Genomic DNA, 20,130 nt, shown 5'->3' with positions numbered 1-20,130 from the left:
AGAGTATGAATTCTATTACTCACTATGTGCTGTGAAAAGGCAGAGTGTTGCTCTTACATGAATTATTGTCTAGTTTCTGAATTTCTCAGCAGCTTCTCTTGTGGGGAGGGAGAAGCAAATGTGTGTGCTGTGATCCTTTGTTGTGGAACTTCAGATGGCAAAGTGACTGTGACTGAGATGCTGCCGCAGAGCAGCAGCTCTGCTTCAGTGATTCACTTCAGAATGAATGCTTCTAATTTCCCAAGTTACAGATTTGAGGCTTTTAAGGAAGTAACATCATAATGTATTTCATTGTCAGTCACTTAAACTGTACTTGAGTTCACATCCCTTTTCTTTAATATAGTAATGCTAAAGATTCAGAAAGGCAATTTGGAGATGAACTTGAGAAAATTGTATTACAGTTCCCAAATCATGTCACAGGGAAAAGGAAAACAGAAGAGTATGGAAGTTGCAACAGTTCAGGAATTTACATTAATAGTGCCAATGCTACCATGTGTTATGGAAACATGGATGTACTTTAAATCTCCCATTAATAGGTAGTAGTAGTGTTGTCTTTGCTTATTCAGAGGTTTAGATTGGCTAGTTTGGAAATCTGAAAAGATCCTTTAGGAAGGGATAGGATTGTGACAAATCAACCAGTATTCATGAAGATCACTGTTATTTAGGGAACAGTATTAATTCAACCTAGTAGCAGAGACTAAATTGTTCAGATCTGTTTACTGTAGTCAAAAAAGAGGTGGTACAAACCTATTAGAGTTGTCTTTGAAAACATGTATATTGTTGTTAAGAGACATTGCATGAAAATCTCTTTTCTGCCTCAAGCTGATGTGAGATTTTTGGTTGGTGGTTTGTGGGGTTTTTTTCCCTTCCCCCAGACTGAAGGTAATGTCATGAAAAGTAATACTATGAATGGTAGGAAACATGATAATCCTACCTAATTTGTTAGTAATCAACTATTGTGAAGGTGTTTTCTTTCGGGCTGTAGTCTGGAATTTTGTATGTCAAGTGATTTCTCTTTCTAAAGGATTTTTTAAAACAACTGTTAAAGAGTCCATTGTTTTGACATCAAGAAGAGAATGCGAAGAGTTGCTAGAGAGCAAATTTTAATAAAGAAGGGTATCTGTTGGGTCCTTTCCAACCCACCATATTCAATGATCTACTGCGGGAAGGTCCTCTTCTGCACTGGAGCTCCTCTACTATATGGAGAAGTGCAATTTAAAACATAAAAGCACTGTGTAAAATTATTTTAAACTTCTTCATCTGAGGCTGTTACTTTACATCTGTAAAAGGCACCAAACTCATCTATCTTCCTCACACTGTCCACTCTCCTGGTGGCCTTGCAGCTCTCGTGGCTGTGGTCACATCTGCTTGTGTGTCTAGCAACCTGCAGACATAAAATGACTGAAAGTCTGAGTTTGGTTTCCAGCAAGGTAGACAAAACAGTGGATGTAACAGTGCCAAACCTGTTTCCATCATGAGCAAAGGGTATGCTTCCCACGTCCTGGCTGTGATGTACAAGCCTGTGATCTAAGGGAAGCCTGTGTTTGTGGTGAAATAAGGAGTATCTTGCTTCTGGCCTTTTGTCTTTTTGTGTCGCTATATGGACTCTTGTTCAGGGTTGAATTGAGGAAAAATTGTTGTTTGGAAGCATGTTTGCCTAGAGGCATGCAGATAAGAATTGCACAGCCTTTTTAGAGGAGTAAGACAAGCAGTAAAGACAAAACAAATGCAAAAAACTCATTGAGATTCTTGGAAAAGATTAATTTGTCCTCTATCTCCCTGTAGATAACTCAAGGCAAAGTAGCTTACTTCCAACCCAGGACTTCTCAAGAATACTGTCTATCCTGGCAGATTTCCTTGATGTTCCATACCTTTATTTTACAGTGAGGGTGTAATGGTAAGGTGATTATACAGTGACTTGAAAGTCTGCTGCTGGAAATGTTTAGCTTAGGTTTGTGTGGGATGTGAATTGTGGGGGGGAAAAAAAAAAAGTATGGCTTGAAAGATGTAGCTGCCTGTAGGATGTAATTCCAAATGAGCAGCACAGGACTTTGCACCATGTTGGGTGACAGGGTCTGCACAGGCTCTCTTCAGTGGTGACAAGTCTGACTGATGATTTCTGTACGGGAAAAGTATGTCATAGAGCTCTTACAGTGAACAACTGTGTGTGACTTGTTTTCAGAACATAAAAATATATTTTTATAGGTCTGACAAGAAGCCTAACTATAACTTCAGCTGACCAGTCAATCTTTGAAAAAGCACAAGGAGAGAAAGTTACGTTGCCATGTACTTTTGAACTCTCAGAAGAAGATAAAGGCCCACTAGATATTGAGTGGGTATTGATACCAGCAGATAATCAAAAGGGGGAACAAATAGTAAGTAGAGACTTCTTTTTGGACAGTGCTAATTCAGTTGTTTGAGTACGTCAATGTATGAGTTTTGTTATTGACTATTTAAACTTCCACCTTTTCAGGTTGGGATGCTTGTGATCTTAACTGGCTTTGAAGCACCAGTCACATGAAATCTAGTGGAAGTTTTGAAATAGCAGATTAAGGATGAAATGTCAAGACATTTTTCAGTATAAACTTGCTTTCTAATGAAGAGCTCCCAAATTAAATACACTTCAGTTCCAGAAAGCAAACTTTGCTTTCATATCTGCATTATCTTCCTTATTGAAAACAGATTCATGAGGATTTCATTTTAAATATATTAACTCTTTTAGTTATTAATGCTTTCCTGTCTTTGAAAGCCTTACAAGCAAGATGATTCATATTAGTAGGCAAGTTTTGCAGAATTAAATTGGAGCAATTCTAAACAGCTTTCAGTCAGAAGACAATGCTGACATATTGGTACTTGGTCAGTTGTTTGGTTGGAGTATTCACTATAGTGGTATTTGGAAGATGAAGATATTTGAGTCTTTTTATTTCTGGGGTTAATATTATAGAAAGAAACTTGAGAATTCAAAGAGATGAAATTATTTAAAATGTTTGCACACTAAGTGGATTTCTGAACTATATTTCTTTTTTCTATAGATAATAATGTATACTGTAGACAGGACTTACGATCATTATTATGCCGATATGACTGGGCGAATGCAGTTTACTAGTCTTGATCCCAAATCTGGTGATGGTTCATTGGATATCCTGAATTTAAAGGCAGCAGACACTGGCACATATCAGTGCAAAGTGAAGAAGGCTCCTGGAGTTCAAAGCAAAAAAATACAGTTGACTGTACTTGGTAAGATAATTTCTTTTCTTAAATTTTCAGTGATGTTTTTTATGTGCTTATTCCACCCTGTTTTCAATGTGTGAAAGCTTCAGTTGGGCAGTGTTACACTGAATCTGTGGTGATTATGGTCATTATGGAGGCTTTGGGAGGGATGGGCATAATTCTGTTCTGGGAAATGAAGGGAATGATATTTAGAATAACAAGCATTTTTAGAAGTTCTGCACCTGACTTATATTCCATAGAAAAATCTTTCTGTGCATAGAAATGGTTTGTGGCACAAACTTTATCTTTCACAAAATGTACTAGAACACAACTAGAAAACATTTTGATTGTGACTGTTACTAATTCAGTGATGTTTTGTTTATTAGTAAAGCCAGCACGGACTAAATGTTCCATTCAAGGATCACAGGAGATCGGAAAAGACGTTACCTTGAAATGTGTGTCACAAGAAGGATCCCCACTTTTGTCTTATGACTGGAGGAGAGTATCTGGCACACAGAATCTTCCTGCCACTTCTGTGCTGAGTACTGTCAAACTTCATTTATTACTCTGAAATACTTAAAAAGATTACAATAGTATTTTTGGCTTATCCTGACTTGTAAGCATCTGTGGGTTAGTATTACTGTAGAGCAGTCAAGATTAAATGTCACTTCTGCCCTCTAACAAAACTGACTTTGAAACAAGCTGGAGTTGATTCTGGTCTTTAATTCGTGCTTGGAAATGTTTCAAGCTTCACATTGAGATTCTTGCTGTTAGGCTGCAGTATCATGCTCATCTGTGCCCAGATGTTGTGAGTTCTCCTGCTTGCTGATGGTTTTGCTTTTGTGCTTAAGTGGACAGTAGGGAATTCAGATGTGGCTTCAATTTGATTTAAAACAAGCAAAAAATCTCCATTTTTTTGGTGAGCTTCTGCACTCTAATATAGTATCTTAAAACACAGATCCCTAAAAATCAGCTGCAAAGGGAGAACCTAATACTGTTCTTCATTTTGAACTTGACTCCCGGTCTCGTCTTCGATGTCTCTTATTTCTTGTTTTGACAGTCCATCAGTTGATCATTAATGGCCTTCCCTGTGCCACTCAAGACTTTAGGCTACTGTTGTTATGCCCATTCTTTCTCCATGTTCCAAATTCGGCTTGTGGTAACAAAAAGAGCAATTGGCAATATCAGTGCTGGACAAGAATGAGTGGGAAATTGCACAAGAGTGACTTGTAGCTCACTAAAACCATGTTAGTTTTGGGCTTGTGAATGTAGTTTTGGGGACACTGAGTGTGTTGTAAAGAATCTAGACACTACTAACTTGTTCAGCAGATAGAGGATGTCAAATGCTGTGGAATACATTTCTAACAGGGTAAGATTTACAAACAACAGCATTTTACAGCATGATGGAACTGTTTTGATCTGGATGTTTTTTGTATAGCATTTTTAAGTTAAGATTTCCTACATATGCTGGTTTAATAATTCTGTGATGTTAAATATGGAAGTGTATTTAGGAAAATGGTAAACCTCTACCTTCTGTTGTTTGTAGATAAAAATACAGGGGAACTTCTTCTGAAAAACGCCTCTCGAGAGTATTCTGGTACATACAACTGTGTGGCCTCAAACAGAGTTGGCACGGATGAATGTTCTGTTGAGCTGAATGTCACCCCTCGTAAGTGTTTGCTGTGCAGTGGTCACACAGTGTTCTTGTATTAAAACTGAACAGTCTTTTTCTCTAAACTCCTAAAAGGTTAAAAACCCCAATGCTGTTATGTAACTTGTGGGTGCCTCTTCAAGTCTTACTGTTTTAAATGCAAGTGATTGAGCACTCCCCCTCTGATTCAGTGATGTATTATTGACCTGCTGCATGTGAAACATACTGGGCTTAATGGTAAAAGAACTTACAACTTTGACATTTAATAAACAGTATTGTTATTTGTCTATTCTAGCCGTAAATACAGCCGGTATAATTACTGGAGCTATTATAGGAACTCTGCTGGGTCTCTTCGTACTGTCTTCTGTCATCTTCTGTTTCTGTAAGAAGCATAGAGAGAAGAAATATGAGAAAGAAGTACATCATGATATCAGGTAACAACGTGCCTCTAGTTTCTGAGCAGTATTGTTGGAAGATTAACTTTTAAATGTGTATTTCTACAAATAAGTTACTTAACAGTTGAGATTTCTGTCTTAATCTGGAAAGCTTATTATAATACACTAATGGCTTGTTAGTGTCTAATTTCAGCAAACATCTTGGAGGCAATGAATATTGAGGGTTTGGAGAGGTTTTGTTACTTTTAAAGGAAGATATAAGGATATTTTTGACTACTGCATTAGAATAGAAAAAAACAGAGTATTTGTTTTAAAGTAAAGGTGACTGAATTCTTGTTCTGCAACTGATTTTTTTGATTTTTATTCATTTCAGAGAAGATGTTCCACCTCCAAAAAGTCGCAGTTCTACAGCTCGCAGCTACATTGGCAGCAATCGTTCTTCCCTGGGCTCAATGTCTCCCTCCAACATGGAAGGATATACCAAAACTCCATACAGTCAAGTTCCAAGTGAAGACTTCGAACGTGCTCCTGCTCAAAACCCAGCCTTTGCACCTTCAAAGGTAGCTGCACCTAATTTAAGTAGAATGGGAGCTGTTCCTGTGATGATTCCAGCACAAAGCAAAGATGGGTCGATAGTATAAAATATTAATTTAAAAGCTGTTTTTTAAAGTGTTCATTGTAAGTACTAGAGAAAACTACTGTGTTCCAACCCTCATTTAAACACTGGCATGAAATTTACCTTGAAGAAAATATACAAGTTAGTTTGACAAGCCACCAATTCTCATATTTAATTGTAAACTTATTCACACATGACAGTTGAACTATTTGCTAAAAGCGTTGAAGTTCATAAATAAATGTCGGACACTGAAGGTATTTGAACCTCTGGTAGGTTGCTGGGGAGGCTCTGACACTGTCAGCTACTGAACAGTTCTGAATGTGTAACAGTGAGACGCAGGTGAGAAATAACAAAAGCATTTCATATGTAGACCAGGAAGTTTCTCAGGGTTCCTGAGACTTTATTCTCAGTTGTGGAATAACAGAAATATTTTGATTTGGCCACTGTCTGGTATAGTTGCAGGGGTCTGAAATACCAAGGATGACTTTGAATTCTGTTCAAATTGAGTATTTATGTGATTCTTTAACCTGATGATGTTTGTTTGGAGTACCTGAGCTCTTATTTCAGGGCAAACAGTTATTTGATTAGTTCAGTTAATTTAATTAATCTGTTCTGAATTTAAAATAGCAGTTAGTGGAAGTATGACAGGAAACCTTGCAAGTTCTTTGAAACACAAATTTTTCTACAACAGCTAGTTCTGGTCCTGTCAGATAACTTAATACTTAGATTATCTGATGCAAGAGGTCCTGTCAGGTTGTTGGTAGAGGGATCTAAGCTCTAAAACCTAAGGACCAACTGTTACTGTCACAGTAAGAACGAATTAATGGATCTTTATACAGGTCTTTAAGTTAATTGTACCTTGCATTATTCCAGTGCCTGGTTAAATACTTAGGCACTGCTCTAAGGTTTGTTTCCCAAAGCAATTTCCTAGAAGCTCCATGGAGATTTGATGAAACCTGTTAAGTAACTGGTATTTGATGTCTGTCCTCTTGCTCTAAACACTGTGAAAACAACTTTTTCTCATATGCACCTAAGCAGCAGTCAGTCCTTGTTCAATATGCTAATGTCTGGCTGTATGAATTTGCAAGGAGTTCAAAGCTCATTTTTTCTTGCCTCTTCAACAGCCCTAAGTATTCTGAGCCAATGTTCAGACTCTGGAGAGCAAGAGTTTCATGTAGCTGAGAGGAAATAATTACCCAGAATTGTTGATACAAATCTCATGTTTCAAGATTGAAAATGCTTCTTCCCAATTTTGCAAACTTAAAGCAATACAGGAGAAACACAACAATTCCTTGTCTTACTTTCATGTTTATTTAAGGACTTCTGGTAGCTTCTGATGACTGTTGTTATACACCTGCAAAAGCTCCATTTAAAACTCAGTACAGTTTGAATCTGTGAATTCTTTCTTCCTTCCTGTTTTCTACCTTCTTTATCTTGTGCTGGGGAGCAGGTGGGGGAGAGTTCTTTTAGCTTACTTTAGCTAAAGATATTGAACTGCAAGCTATTTTGGAAAAGTGTAAATGATTATAGTACATGCACTGATGTTAATGAAGGAAATATCTGAATAGCCTGTTGAAAGATGTTAGGATTATTTGTGTATAGCAACAGTGAGAGAAAATAACATTACCCCAGACTTCTAGGTTTAGTATCTGCTTATCTGTAGCTGCCTATAGATCTGTGATAAATTCTTTGGCTTACTACTAAATGTTTGTCCTATCTGTAAACAGGTGCACAATTTTTGGCTGGCACTATTAAATGTAAAGAAATTCCCCACTGCCCATGGCAGTGGTTGGTACAAGGTCATCTTTAAGCTCCTTACAACCCAAACAATTTCATGATTTTAACATACCCTTCATACTGAATTTAGAAACTTGAATGGCTATTAATATAGAGTTAGTTTTACACACTTGGGACTTTTTTAGATTGTAAACTGATACTGTTAGAGATCAGATTTTTTATCTTTCATGTGTGCCTTGTCAATAAACTTTACCTGATTGTAACTTCAGTTTTTATGAAATTTCTGGTGCCTAAACATACTGTATGAACAGGTGCTTAGATGATGGTACAGTTCTTAAAACATGACACTGTGATCTGATTTCTTGATTCTTATGTACTATTTATACCTCTTCATGCCTATTTTTGGATGTGAACTTCAGTGTCTCTCTCTGTATTGTTCTGTATTTCAAAATGTCACTTAACTCCTTCAATTGCTAATTATGATTTGAGTGTTTGTGTTCCTGAAAGCTCTTCAGTTGTTGTACCAATGAGAGGGATGATTGACTTTTATTTATGTGGTAAATAATAGGTTTAGTAAATGTGCCAAACATAGCTTCTGAAGAACTATAGATGAAGAGACATCTTTTTGCATCCAATTATTGTGATAGAAGAGACTTCCAAGATGTTAATCACACACTGATTGTTTACCTTGAAACAAAGGCCTTTCTTAATGAAAAGGGTATAGTTACTACAAATACAAGTTGAGTGCAAGACTAAACTGAATCACAGACTGAGAGAGAGCTATAAACTAAAGAACCAGGCAGCAAACCTACTAAATTTGATTCTAAGCCTTTAGTGGACCTATGTGTTTTTTGGTGGTTTGAGGTTTTTTTTAAAATAAATTTTTTGTTTGGTTTGGTTTTGGTTTGGCCTGAGACCCTGTAACTTACAGTCAGGTAAGCCCTAGGACACTCAGACTCAGAAACCTGTCTCAGTAAAGCACATGGAGCAGAGCTTACACATGCTTGATGATCTGTCAGCTTCTGCAAAATAATAAATGGGCAGAAGGACAGCCGGATGTGCCCTCAGAGCCTGGCTGTTAGGCTTAGCAGCCTTGACAGTGTCTTTCTATTTATGTAATTGCATGGAAAAATGATAGAAATGGAATCTGACACAGTCCTTATCTGAAATATAGAACCTCTGACTTGGGGTAAACTCTGCCTCAAGTTGCTATCATCATGCCTTTTTGGGTGGATGCAACACTACTATGAAAACATAATACTGCTACTATAAATTATTTCTTTTGTCACTAGATTGTTCACTTACACTGGATTATGATTCTCAAAAGCAGCTACTATATTTTAACAATTATTTCTAGCTGTGTGGGAGATGAACTGGTTAAACATGTGAGGTGTCCGATGTGACAGAGAGCTCTGCTGACAGAACACTTTTAGGAAGTAATGGCAGCTGATATACCAGTTAGGAGGTGGCATTTTTAATGTCTCATTTTGTTAAAAAAAAGGGGGGGGGAAAGGGAGGGAGGGTGGTACCATTGTGTATATACTCTGAGTGAGCTCAAGAAACCTCTAGTTAATATCATGACTGTAAAATTGCCTGTTGAGGACTACTATATATAGAAAAGAAACCCCTCAATTTTAGCATGGTGTGAATAAAGTGTTAGACTTGTAATACTGTAGAGGTTATGTAACACTTGTCCATACATTACAAGAGTTTTCATCAACTTTCTGCAGTAGGTATTTAAAGATACTTGTGTGGATCTTCCTTCCCTAAAAACAAATACTTCTTCCAAAACTGTGTGGTGCACAGAAATGCCTTGTTGGAGGGGTAAAACATGACTTTTGAAAGAAATGTACAACGCATACGTCTTTCTCAGATCTTGATAGTCTCATTCATGTTAGATGTATGCTTCCTGTTTAATAGTGCAAGTAAGACTTCTGAATTGCAAGATTTTCTGTAATGCTGAATATTGTATATTACTGGTTTCCATGACAAGCTTTTAGTTTTGTTCTGAGCAGTGTATATATTCTGGATCGCTCTAGGTCTTTGTTCCAGTCTAAAGATATTATGCTATTTGTGTCACTTAAACCTTGTTTTATACACTTGATAGGTGCTTTTTGGGGCCCTTTGTTGAATAGTCCCCTAGCACTGAGGCATAGCTCAGCTGAAATCAGAGCAATAACAACTTCCTGGGATCCAAAATATTGCAATGTTGTGTTACACTTCTCATGCACAAAGCATGGACTTTGAACATTGATATGAATTTCAGTATGAGGTTTTTATATTCACACTTTTGGGGAAATGGTATTTTAAAATACAGGTATTGTGAGTGAATTTGTAAAAAAACAAAATCCAAAATTTTAAAATGCTCTAGTTCCATGACAGACTTGTGTACTTTTTGAAATAAAACTGTTGGAGAAAGCAGTAGTCTGTCTTTATTTTAAAGCAGCACTTGTATATGGCTTCACCTTTTTTTTTATGTAATTGGAAGTGAACTAATAAATATGGCTGTGTATACCATACTGACATGAATAACTTTATTTATTGCTTCCCGCCCCCCCCAACCCCCATCCAAGGCAAGTAAAACTTTAGATATTTTAAAATACGCACTTTTAGGTGAGGTTATTAATTATAGATACAGCTATTCTGAAACATAAGGCTGGAAAGAAACTTTAGATTTCATCCCCCTTTAATTTAGGTAGAACCAAAAATTCCTGAAACTGATTAGTCTTTGTCTTTTAAAGTTCAAATAAGCAGGATGACAGCACTCAATTATGTTGATAAAATGCTCAGGGTTTTTATTGTTAATGTGTTTATTTGCATCCCTTTCAATTTTGACGAAGCTGACTTGGGATACTCTGCACTGCTTGGCCTTGCAAACCAGCTGATTATTGTCCTTGTCATTTAACCTGAGATTAATGTGATTTCTCCAGTGTCATCTCGGGTGTAGATCCAAAGTCTGGCATGGACTCTGTTTGCATGTATTAAGTTCATATCATTGGAGGCATAATTAGCTTACTTTGCTCATAATGCATGCATGTTCCTATGTTATAATGCATGCCTATCTTCATATATTAATGTGTTCTGGGCCAGGCCAGATGTTCCAATCACTTCTTTGTATGTATAAAAAAACCAATACATGCATGCAGAAGCAGGTGAAGTTAAATGAAGTACTGGTGGATAAACCTCTAGTTTTGGTTTTGTTTTTTTAAAAAAAAATTAAATTAAGACTCGTGCTTAAATACCAAAGGAAACCTAATAAAAATGGAAATCCATATTTATTTATAGAGCTCTCTTACACTCTTTTTAACATTCATGTCAAGACTTGGGAAAGGATGTAAGTGTTGAACTTAGGGTCGCAGTTTTGTCACAGATGGCTCTTGCATGCCTCAGCTGCTCCTCAGGTCTTTTATTTGGAGGGTAGGTGACCGTGAACCAGAAGCTGAATACTACCTCCAGCTTGTCTGTGGAATTCCAGCAAAACAGCTAGAACTTTCCTGAGTGTCCTGACAGAACAGAGGGCACTCAGCACCTCGTAGCTCTACAGAGCCTCTGTGGTCCTTTATATATGTGTTAGATAATGCCTTGGATAAAGTGTCATAGAAGGTCTGGCTGCTTGTTTCCCTGAACATCTTGGCTGTGTCTTTTGAGATTACCATCTCAGATTTGCTTCCCTAATGGAGCAGCTTGAGTTTTCAAAGCTCTATGATAATACTGATAGATAATTAATTGCTACATTCTTTTCAAAAGCAGATAATAACAGCAACTTAGCCTTATTTCCTATCTGTAAAACTCATAAAGTGGAATAGTTTGTAAAGAAAATAGCTGATTAAGTAGTAGAAGCAAGAATAGAATGAAACAAAGCTATGAATGTTGCCTACCTTTCCAAATCTCAGCTTATTCTAAAACTAGTTTTAGCTTGTGTATGACTGCAGGTGATTTCTTAAAGCATGAAGACTTGCATCTTAATATAAAAATAATGTGTGTACTTGAGTTACAATGATTCTGTTGCTCTTCTTAATTTGCTTTAGGCTTTTTGCAGAATGGTGCAGGCACAACTATCAGGAGAAGAGTATGAACCTTTAATTTTATAAAATAACCATTCTGGCAGAAAACTGGCCTGGAGGATTGTGTTGTCTCTGCTTCTGACTTCCCGTTCAAAGTCAAGTTTCTGGAAATAGGGAGCCTTTAAGTATCTTTTGATTTTTGTATCGTTGGAAATCAGTCAGTATCACCCTTGTAAATTTTCAGATTTCAGCTTTCAGCTGTTGAAGCACTGGTCAGGTTGCTTTGGATATGCAAAGTCAGTAGTATTTAGTGACACCAGCTGCTATTTGGGTCCTCATTTTTAGTAAAGTTTCTTTTGGTCAATGCTGTCCAGAGGAACAGATGAAGGACAATTGTACTGTAATTTTTGGGAAACAAAGCAGTGCAATTCATACAGGAACCCTGCATGATGCCAGGGTTGATAGAGAGAGGACCAGCTTTGTAAGGAAGCTGAGCTCGTTGGTTACACAACTTGATTATGTAACAGATTTAAAAAGTGGCAATATTAGAAGAGACATTACCAAAGATAAAATTATGTGCTTTCAGATGTTAATCTAATTTTTTCTTAGGGGAAAAACCTCTGGAGGCAGTGTGTCCTCTAGGAAGCGCAGGGAGCTGCGTGATGCCTTGACAGTTGTCCCACTTCCAGGGCTGGAAGCTGTGGCTCTGGGGAGCTGCAGGCAGGGCAGAAGCCAAGTGCTGTATCTGAAGGGTATTGTACTTCCTTTCCCAGAGAATTTTTCCTAATTGTAAAATGAGGAGAGGAAAGCAGTGAGTCTGATCAGTTTCCGTGGAGTTTTGTACTAGGGATGGAAATTCTGGAAACGTGCACGAACTTTCCAACTTCTTGGAGCCTTTTCATACTCTGGTGTGTAGCAACATCTGGCTTAGAGTCTTCAGAGTCTGCAAAAAATTTTTGCATTGAGTTGCTTATGTAGCCAGCATAGCCTCACTGCTCAAATCACAGAGCCTTGTGCTCTGCCTACCATCCATAATTTCTGCAGGTGATGACTGGTTATATTATTACTAACAGTCCTTTATAAAGAACCAGAAGAAAGCAGATTCTCCTGAACATTCCAGACAGGGAAAATGGTGACAGCTCAGCTTTTCAGTGCTCTGGGCACAAACAACTCCAGGGGTGTGGTGGTCACTTGGGTTAGAATTTGCTGTGAAGGAGTACTGAATCAGAAGGTAAAGAGCTATAGAAGTAATTTAGTGCCATTAGTAAATAGCTTCCAATTATGTCAGGTTCTGTGTGAGTAGGAAAGCAACTTGAGCTTTTGTTTCTTGTGGCCAGTTACTGCTGTACAAGTGAAGTAACACCTGTTTACAACTTGTGACTTGTCCCGGTCAGTGATTTGTAATTGAAACTATTATGCCATCCAGGGATCTGAATCTCTCTATTTTGTGTCACTTGGTAATTTTTTACCTGTGAAACAGCAGTTGGGATTAGTCAGATTTCAAGGAAGTTAAAGTGTGCAGCAGAGCATTTGTTCCCGATATTTAAGGGCTCTGATTGCAGTCCCAGCCTCTCACAGATGAGGCTGCTGAGTGGGTGGTGTTTCAAAGAAACTGTTTGCTGAAATCAAAACACTTATGTTATGCCTTACTTAGCTGCAGGAGATCAAGAGAAAATTAACTTAAGGTTTCTGTTTCCCAGTACAATAGCTCAGGTGGGAGGGAAGCTGATACCTTAGACTGGGAATAAAGGCAACTGGTGGGAATACATAAAACTACTAAATAGTTTTGACTGCTAAAGAAGATGCCAATTCTGGGCCACAGCTGGTGGTTTGTGAAACATGTCAAAAAGCTTATGTTGTGGCTGCTAGCACTGCACTTCTCCAGATAAATAAAATGCCCTTCGATGTCACTTCCAATCCTGTAACTGTCAAGACCAGAAACTCTTCATCTCATCTATAAAATACAAAATAAAGCTTGCAATTAGTTTATTTTCACATATTCTTCCCTCTTTCTTGTTGGTACATGAGAATAATTCATACTTACTAAAAGGACACAGCTTGAAATGAACTGTTTGGTCTTGTCCTGGTTTCGTCCTTGTGCTCTGTGATTCAAAATGAAGTTGCTTAGGCATTGCAATATCTTTTGCTGTGGACTTGAGTTGTGGTTTGGGTGACCTCTTTAGGTAACCTATTTAATTTAATGATCTTGTATTCCTGCTTAACATGGGAAAACCCACTGTGTTTAAAACACAGAACTTCAAAAAACAAAACAAAAAAAAATGCTGTGGGTTCCTATACTGTCTCCAGCCCATTTGGAAAAAAAAAAAAAAAAGAAAAAAAAAAGGCTAAATAAGAGTAATAAATGTTGTGTTTGGGAATTATGAGTGTCCCCCACAGCTGATGCTTTGGCAGCCTCTCTACCCATCTCTCTGTGCCTAAATGTGAATGACTGGTGCTCTGCAGTGACTTTCTAAGAGTGTTTTCCAGCAGAAAGCTGAGGAACCTTCCAAGGTACCAAATGGTTATTTTCTTACTGTTTACTCAGGAAAATAATTGAAGTGAGAAATCTGCATCAGTTAAACATTTTTTTTTTTAATAAGTTTTAACAAAAAGCTCTAGAAATGTACAGTTGAGTTATGAATGTAGTTTTTGATAGGTTTTATCAGTTGTGATGAGAAACATCACAAATTTATTTAATCTGTACACACACTGTTGCTAGGATTGAAGTACATACTTCTACATCCCTTTCATTTACCAAAAAAATAGGTGTATCTATTTCCCAATTGCCTAAGATGAAGCAGACCTTAGAGCTACTCATTTAAATCTCAGTATTTTTCTGACTGACTTTAAGGTCACCAGTGATGGGTCTTTATTTGCAGCTCATTAAGGGGAAAAAATCCTGAGCTCCATCATCAGTGTGCCTGTTGCTTTTGATTTAGCAGCAAGACAATGAAAATTGTGATTCTTGTGCAGATAACCTACAGTTGTGATCTTGCTAGATTTGCATACTTGAAAGGCATCAAAGTTCTAGACAGCAATTCTGTGTTTTTAAAATCAAGGTTATGTTGCCACTTGAAGTATTTTAAGTGTATTATTTTCAGTATGGTCTTTGCTCATCTGAACGAGGTGGGCAGGCAGGAATCTCAACCAACCCACTAAAATCCTTTATTCCCAGATGAAAGGGCTGGAAGGAGCATTACAGCCTTTATGCTCAACAGTCCCTTTTGTTGCCTATTAGAAATTAGCATCATTTCCCTGCCCCTGGTGTTACCTGAGCAAACTGGGTTTTCAACTGACAGTAAAAATTGGGTTACGTTCTACATGTGAATTTAATTCTGTCAACATCTCATGTCTGTGCCAACCATATGAGCTAGTTAATTTGCTGCTGGCTTTATGGTTTGTACATGGAGGGAAAATTGCTGAACATGCAAGGAGGCTGAGGATATCCTTATAATGCCTGACACAGCTGACAGGAGCTCCCTCACCAGCAATAAAAACAATAACAAAAAAATCCCAAGGCGGAGGACTCCGATTAACGAGGTGGAGAATTAGGGTTGATGTCCTGGCTCTGTCATGACTTAGAGAAGGGTGGGAGGTTTTTTCATTTTTTATTTTCTGTTGTCATTGACATTTTCTCTTTGCTCATCATCTCTCATAGCTGTTAGAATGGAGATTTCTGTTGACTCTGTACCTTTTGGAACTAGGGTTTCCCATGGCACTGTCATTTGTTTTTAAAGCTATCCTTGGCGAGTCTTCAGTCTTCACCAGATGCCCATCTAGTACTTTCTTCCATTTTGTTCATAATTTTAGAAAAATTTGAAATAGGTGTATTTAAACATAGTTATCTTGATGAGACTGTCTGTGGTTGTCTCTGTCCCCTGCTGCTTCTTGTTTTTTAATTCTGTCCTGACATAAAAGAAAGATCCCCCAAAGCCCATTGCCAGTGTGAGGGGAAGTGTCCTCATCACTCTACTGGGTCACTTGATACTCCCTCACCACCTTTTCCCTGCTGCTCACTGCAGGTGTCTTGGAAGGTATTCTCAGAGTGAGATAATGTAAATACAGACTCCAGATGTGCTGAGCATCTTCCTTCATCGTTACTGACACTGGAGGTGTCTAACCCTGTGTGTGACAGGCTGAGATGCAACCAGAGAGGTGGAAAGCTCCTTGGCATCACTGGTCCTGGTGTTTGGTGTTTTATATGCTTTGCCTGCAGCTTCCCACTTACACTGGTGCCTGACCTTCCTCTTTCTGTCACGTGCTGCCTTTTTATTCCTGACTGCAGTACGGATTTCACTACTGGAGCAGGACAGGTTTTTCTTTTTTCCTGAGTGTGGTATGTTGCTTTTTGATCATGCTTTTGTGGAGGGTCATTCTTTTTACTGTCACTTTCTATCGTATTTTCTGTTCCTAACCAGTTTTACTTGCCTCTGCTTTAGGCATTAGGCACTTTAAACTCCATTTCATACAGTGTATTTCAAAGTGGCTCCTGGTTTTCCAGCTTAAACTTAATGGGGTTATGATTGCAAGTACCTGGGCAGACAGTAGTTTCTTATTAACTGATAGTTTTCCTTGCACGATCCAAAGGATTTACCACATCTTGTTTATAAGTTACAACACTGTGAGGGTGGATGTTTTAATTTTTTTAAAATTATTATTTATTTATTTATTCTTTATCACTGCTGCATGAACAGCCTCTAGCTGCATGTTAAGGTTCACTTGCCAGACTGCATTTTTCTTTATTTTAATATTTTTTTTTTATTGCTAGAGATTTGCTTGGATGAGGAGGAAAGGAAAAGAAAATCAAGACTGAAAGTATCAGGGCACAGCAAGGGAAAACGGATTGTGTTTGATTTTCTAGCTCATTTAAAGATCAGATTTTAAAAAACATTTGCTTTCCCAAACAACTGGGTATCAAGAACTATTTCCCCATCCCAGTTTGTCCCTGTGTGCCATGTAGCAGAATTTTCTCCATAAGCAGGGTGTGCTAATTGTCTCTTGACTCATTCATGAAATGGAGCAAAGAGTAGCTTGATGGAAGACATCATTACATGAACCCCTGCTTGCACACCTGCCCTATCCCTGAGGAAAGCTGGGTTTATAAATGCTTTGGAGTGTCAGAGCTGTTTCTTCAGGCTCTTCCAGCAGAATGGGATAGCATGAACTAAGTGTGGAGCAGCTAGACTTTATTTAGAAGGCATATGTTTGCTAATTATTAACTTGAGAACTATAAATGCAAGAGGTGGGAAATAGCAGCATTGTGCAATCCACGGTGCAAAGACAGGAATACAGAAAGGGCACTTCTGGCCTCAGTGTTTAGTCCCAAGTAATGCAACTCTTAATATTCCCCACAATGATAATTATGTGAACAACAGCCAGAATGAAGTTCAGAGAACAGCAGGTTCTCATGCCAGGTAATAGCTTGAAATAGAAAGAAGCCAAAGGTCATGATTTCCTGACAAGCAGAACTTGGTGCTGCTTTGAGTTACTCTTCCAAGCAAAGTTTTGGGAAGGCACTCAGTTCCTTTTACTGTCACGTGGAAGATTCCATTTGATGTGTGATTCCAATTGCATTGTGACAGTGTGCAAGGAAGAAAGTGAGATGTTGCAGAAATAGCCTGAGTCAGTTGTTTTAACTGCTGGTCTTATGGAGAAACTATTGTGGCATTGAGACAGGTCTTAAAAATCTGTGAGGATGTGTGTAATTATACAAAGGCTTGTAATAAGCTGAAATTCAGTAAGAAAATGAGATGTTTCCAGTAAACAAATACATCCATATACATTTGTGGATTATTAGTTAGGAAGAGTTGCTTTCTGGTGTATTATCATGTTTGCAGAATTAATACTGATCACTGTCAGCAGCATTTGGGTAAAGGCAGCATGTAGAAAGTGCATTTTGTAGCATGGAGATGTGGCAGAAAATGTTGAGTTACCATTTATCTTAGAAAACCAGTCTTAGAACTCAAGGAACACAGAGCTTATAGAGAGCTGTAACTGGAACAAAGAATTATTTTTTATTATCTTTGTACAAAACATTATCCCCAGAAAAGTCAATAATAACAGTGAAAGAGCTAGAAGTGATTTCTAAAGAAATGGTGAAGTGAGCAAGTGTGCCAGTTGGGATGAGGCACTTTGAGAAAACTGAGTGTTCATGGCAGTAAACAACAGAACTGTGTGAGTCTTTAACAATGCAAGTTACTGTATGAAACTCAGGAAAGAGACATTTAGTGGATTTTGACAGGTACTTTTAAGAGTGCAATGCAGTAGGTATGCCCTGGGAAATCCATGAGATACTGAAAATTTCCTGTTAAATGAAGTTTCAATTTGCTGCACCACTGCATCTTTTTACTATCAGACACTGGTATAAACCCTAATCTGAATGACCACAAATTTGGTGATGATCTGAATAGTACATTTAATTACTCTGTGTTACAGTATCTAGCCTCTTGTTGATATAGATTAATGATATTCTTTCTTTTTGTAGTATGACATCGCACACAAGATTGGTGACATAACAGTGGTATAAGCATGAAGAAACAGGCATCAGTTTTTGCATGACTTTCCAGTATGGTGAAACTGAAGTACATTATGAAATGAAGTGCTGGGTTTTTTTAACTTGATCTCACTTTAGATTCAAGATTTTTAAGTAGACTGTATTCAGTTTTGTAAGTACCAAATTTTTTTCTTTTTCATATTTTTAATGCAAAGTTTACAAAGCCACTCCTGACGTTTTTCTTACTACTTTTGTGTTCTGAAAAGCGTGCACCATCCCTCCTGTCTGCTCCCCCCACCCCATTCCTGGAGATGCAAAAATTGTGAAGTTAACAAAATCAACTCAGGTAGCAGAAATATAGCCTTAAGCAGTGGGGTGTTAAAGAAATTGTAATCTGAAATAGAGTAGATGTGGGTTATTCTAACTTTCTGGTCTGCTGATTTCATAAGGAAGTGTGTCATCTATTGAATGCTGTAGTGATACCCATGAGGGCTTACGAACTGTGTGCAAAATGCACTGTTGTTTTGATATTGTATATATTTTATAACACCTAATAAAAGATACTTGAATGTTACAGTTAACACATGCTTCAGCATAATCTGTTAATGGAGGTGGTGTGGTAATCCATGTCTGTGCACTTCTTTATTCCTCCTGCTCCCCAATTTACCATGCAGAAGTCCAGAGGGAAGAAGAGTGTGCTCTTTAAACCAGGCTGGTTATGGGGTCCCCATTGTCTCCTTCAGTGTGGAGACTCTGGGTATTGATTTCATAATGAAAATATTAATTTACTTAACCATGTAAGGATGAGACCACTTTAATCTGATCTAATGGACTGGAATTTACTAAATCAATTTTTGGAGCCTGGTACCCAGCTAGTACTTGGGCATTTTTTTGTGTAACTCATTACCTGTCACAGTCCACATAAATCAGAGCAGACTGAAGGACACACAGAATTTAGGCAGTAGCAGTGAGCATGAGCATGCTTGAGACTCAAACCCACCTTTAACTACATCTGTCTGTGCTCTTGAGAAATACTGGTGCTGGTTTCTAACTATTGTAAATACGTAGTTATTAATTTAAACATCAACCTAGGGGCATCTGTTATGCTGTGGTCTGAAGGCAACCACATAATCCATTGTGAAACTGGTGGTTATAATGCTGAAAAGTTATTCAGTTACTTTTGCTTCTGGTTTTGAGAGGAGCACAGATAATTCTAGAATAAATTCATATGCTGTCAAGCCAAAGTTCCATTTAATGAGTTTTGTCACTGCACATGAACAGTCAAATAGGACCATCTAAGGAAATAGGAATAACTTTTTGAGAAAAATTAAAGTGTGTAGGGTTTCTAAATATCACAGGTTCAAGTCACTAATTAAAAAAAAAAAAGTTCCAAATTGTAATTACAGAAAACATACTTTGCCTTTAAGAAACACTTGTCTGTGTGCCAAAATATTTTATTCCTCGTTCTCTCCTTTGACTCCACGCTGCCTAAACTTGTCTCTGAGTGAATTTGGCAAGTAATTAATCAGGGTAAAATTCCATTTGGATTGGTATGAAAGTTGCCTTGTCAAAAAGCAGCAACTGCCTGTTCTGTTTAGTGTATGTTCTGTAATGTAATGATTTGTTGACAGAATTTACCTTTTTTGCTATGGTGTGCTCCATATAAGATGAGAAAGTGTCTTTTCCTGCCCTCAGTTATCACCATCATCTAAGTGCTTAATTGTTGGTGTTTAAGAAAGTCAGAGAAAGGTAGGACTAACTGTGGAAGCTTATAGTTTTGCCTAAAAAGTGAATTTTGTAGAAGTCTGGAAAATTTTGTAAAGCTTGCTGCACTAAAATATGTTCTTAAAGGAATAAGTGAAATAATTTTTTTTTAATATAAATTATATAGCTAAATTAATAGGTATATATTGTTTGTAAAAAAATCAATATATATCATATATGATATATATATCTATATATGTAATATATATATAATTGCTGTCATTGAAGGTAAATGTGTGACAATTTTGCAAAGAAATTTA

At 37.5% G+C, this 20,130-nt stretch overlaps 1 protein-coding gene across 2 annotated transcripts in view; it reads left to right on the top strand.

Annotated features, from left to right (window-relative positions):
• CXADR (CXADR Ig-like cell adhesion molecule) overlaps window positions 1-19,646 on the top strand; it is a 34,620-nt gene extending 14,974 nt beyond the window's left edge. Inside the window, exons 2-8 of one of the 2 annotated variants that reach the window (XM_058857859.1) lie at window positions 2,206-2,375; window positions 3,033-3,237; window positions 3,597-3,752; window positions 4,757-4,879; window positions 5,157-5,295; window positions 5,630-5,816; window positions 18,098-19,646. In XM_058857859.1, the coding sequence (XP_058713842.1) occupies window positions 2,206-2,375; window positions 3,033-3,237; window positions 3,597-3,752; window positions 4,757-4,879; window positions 5,157-5,295; window positions 5,630-5,816; window positions 18,098-18,139 (1,022 nt within the window). In that variant the 3' untranslated portion in view covers window positions 18,140-19,646. Of the gene's footprint in view, window positions 1-2,205; window positions 2,376-3,032; window positions 3,238-3,596; window positions 3,753-4,756; window positions 4,880-5,156; window positions 5,296-5,629; window positions 10,124-18,097 lie in introns of those variants that run through there. The other variant, XM_058857856.1, reaches the window with a different exon arrangement.
• The last annotated feature ends 484 nt before the right edge of the window (window positions 19,647-20,130 follow it).

The sequence above is a fragment of the Poecile atricapillus genome, chromosome 1, assembly GCF_030490865.1.
Source record: "Poecile atricapillus isolate bPoeAtr1 chromosome 1, bPoeAtr1.hap1, whole genome shotgun sequence".
Classification (NCBI taxonomy): Eukaryota; Metazoa; Chordata; class Aves; order Passeriformes; family Paridae; genus Poecile; species Poecile atricapillus.
This window is presented reverse-complemented; position numbering and strand designations above follow the sequence as displayed.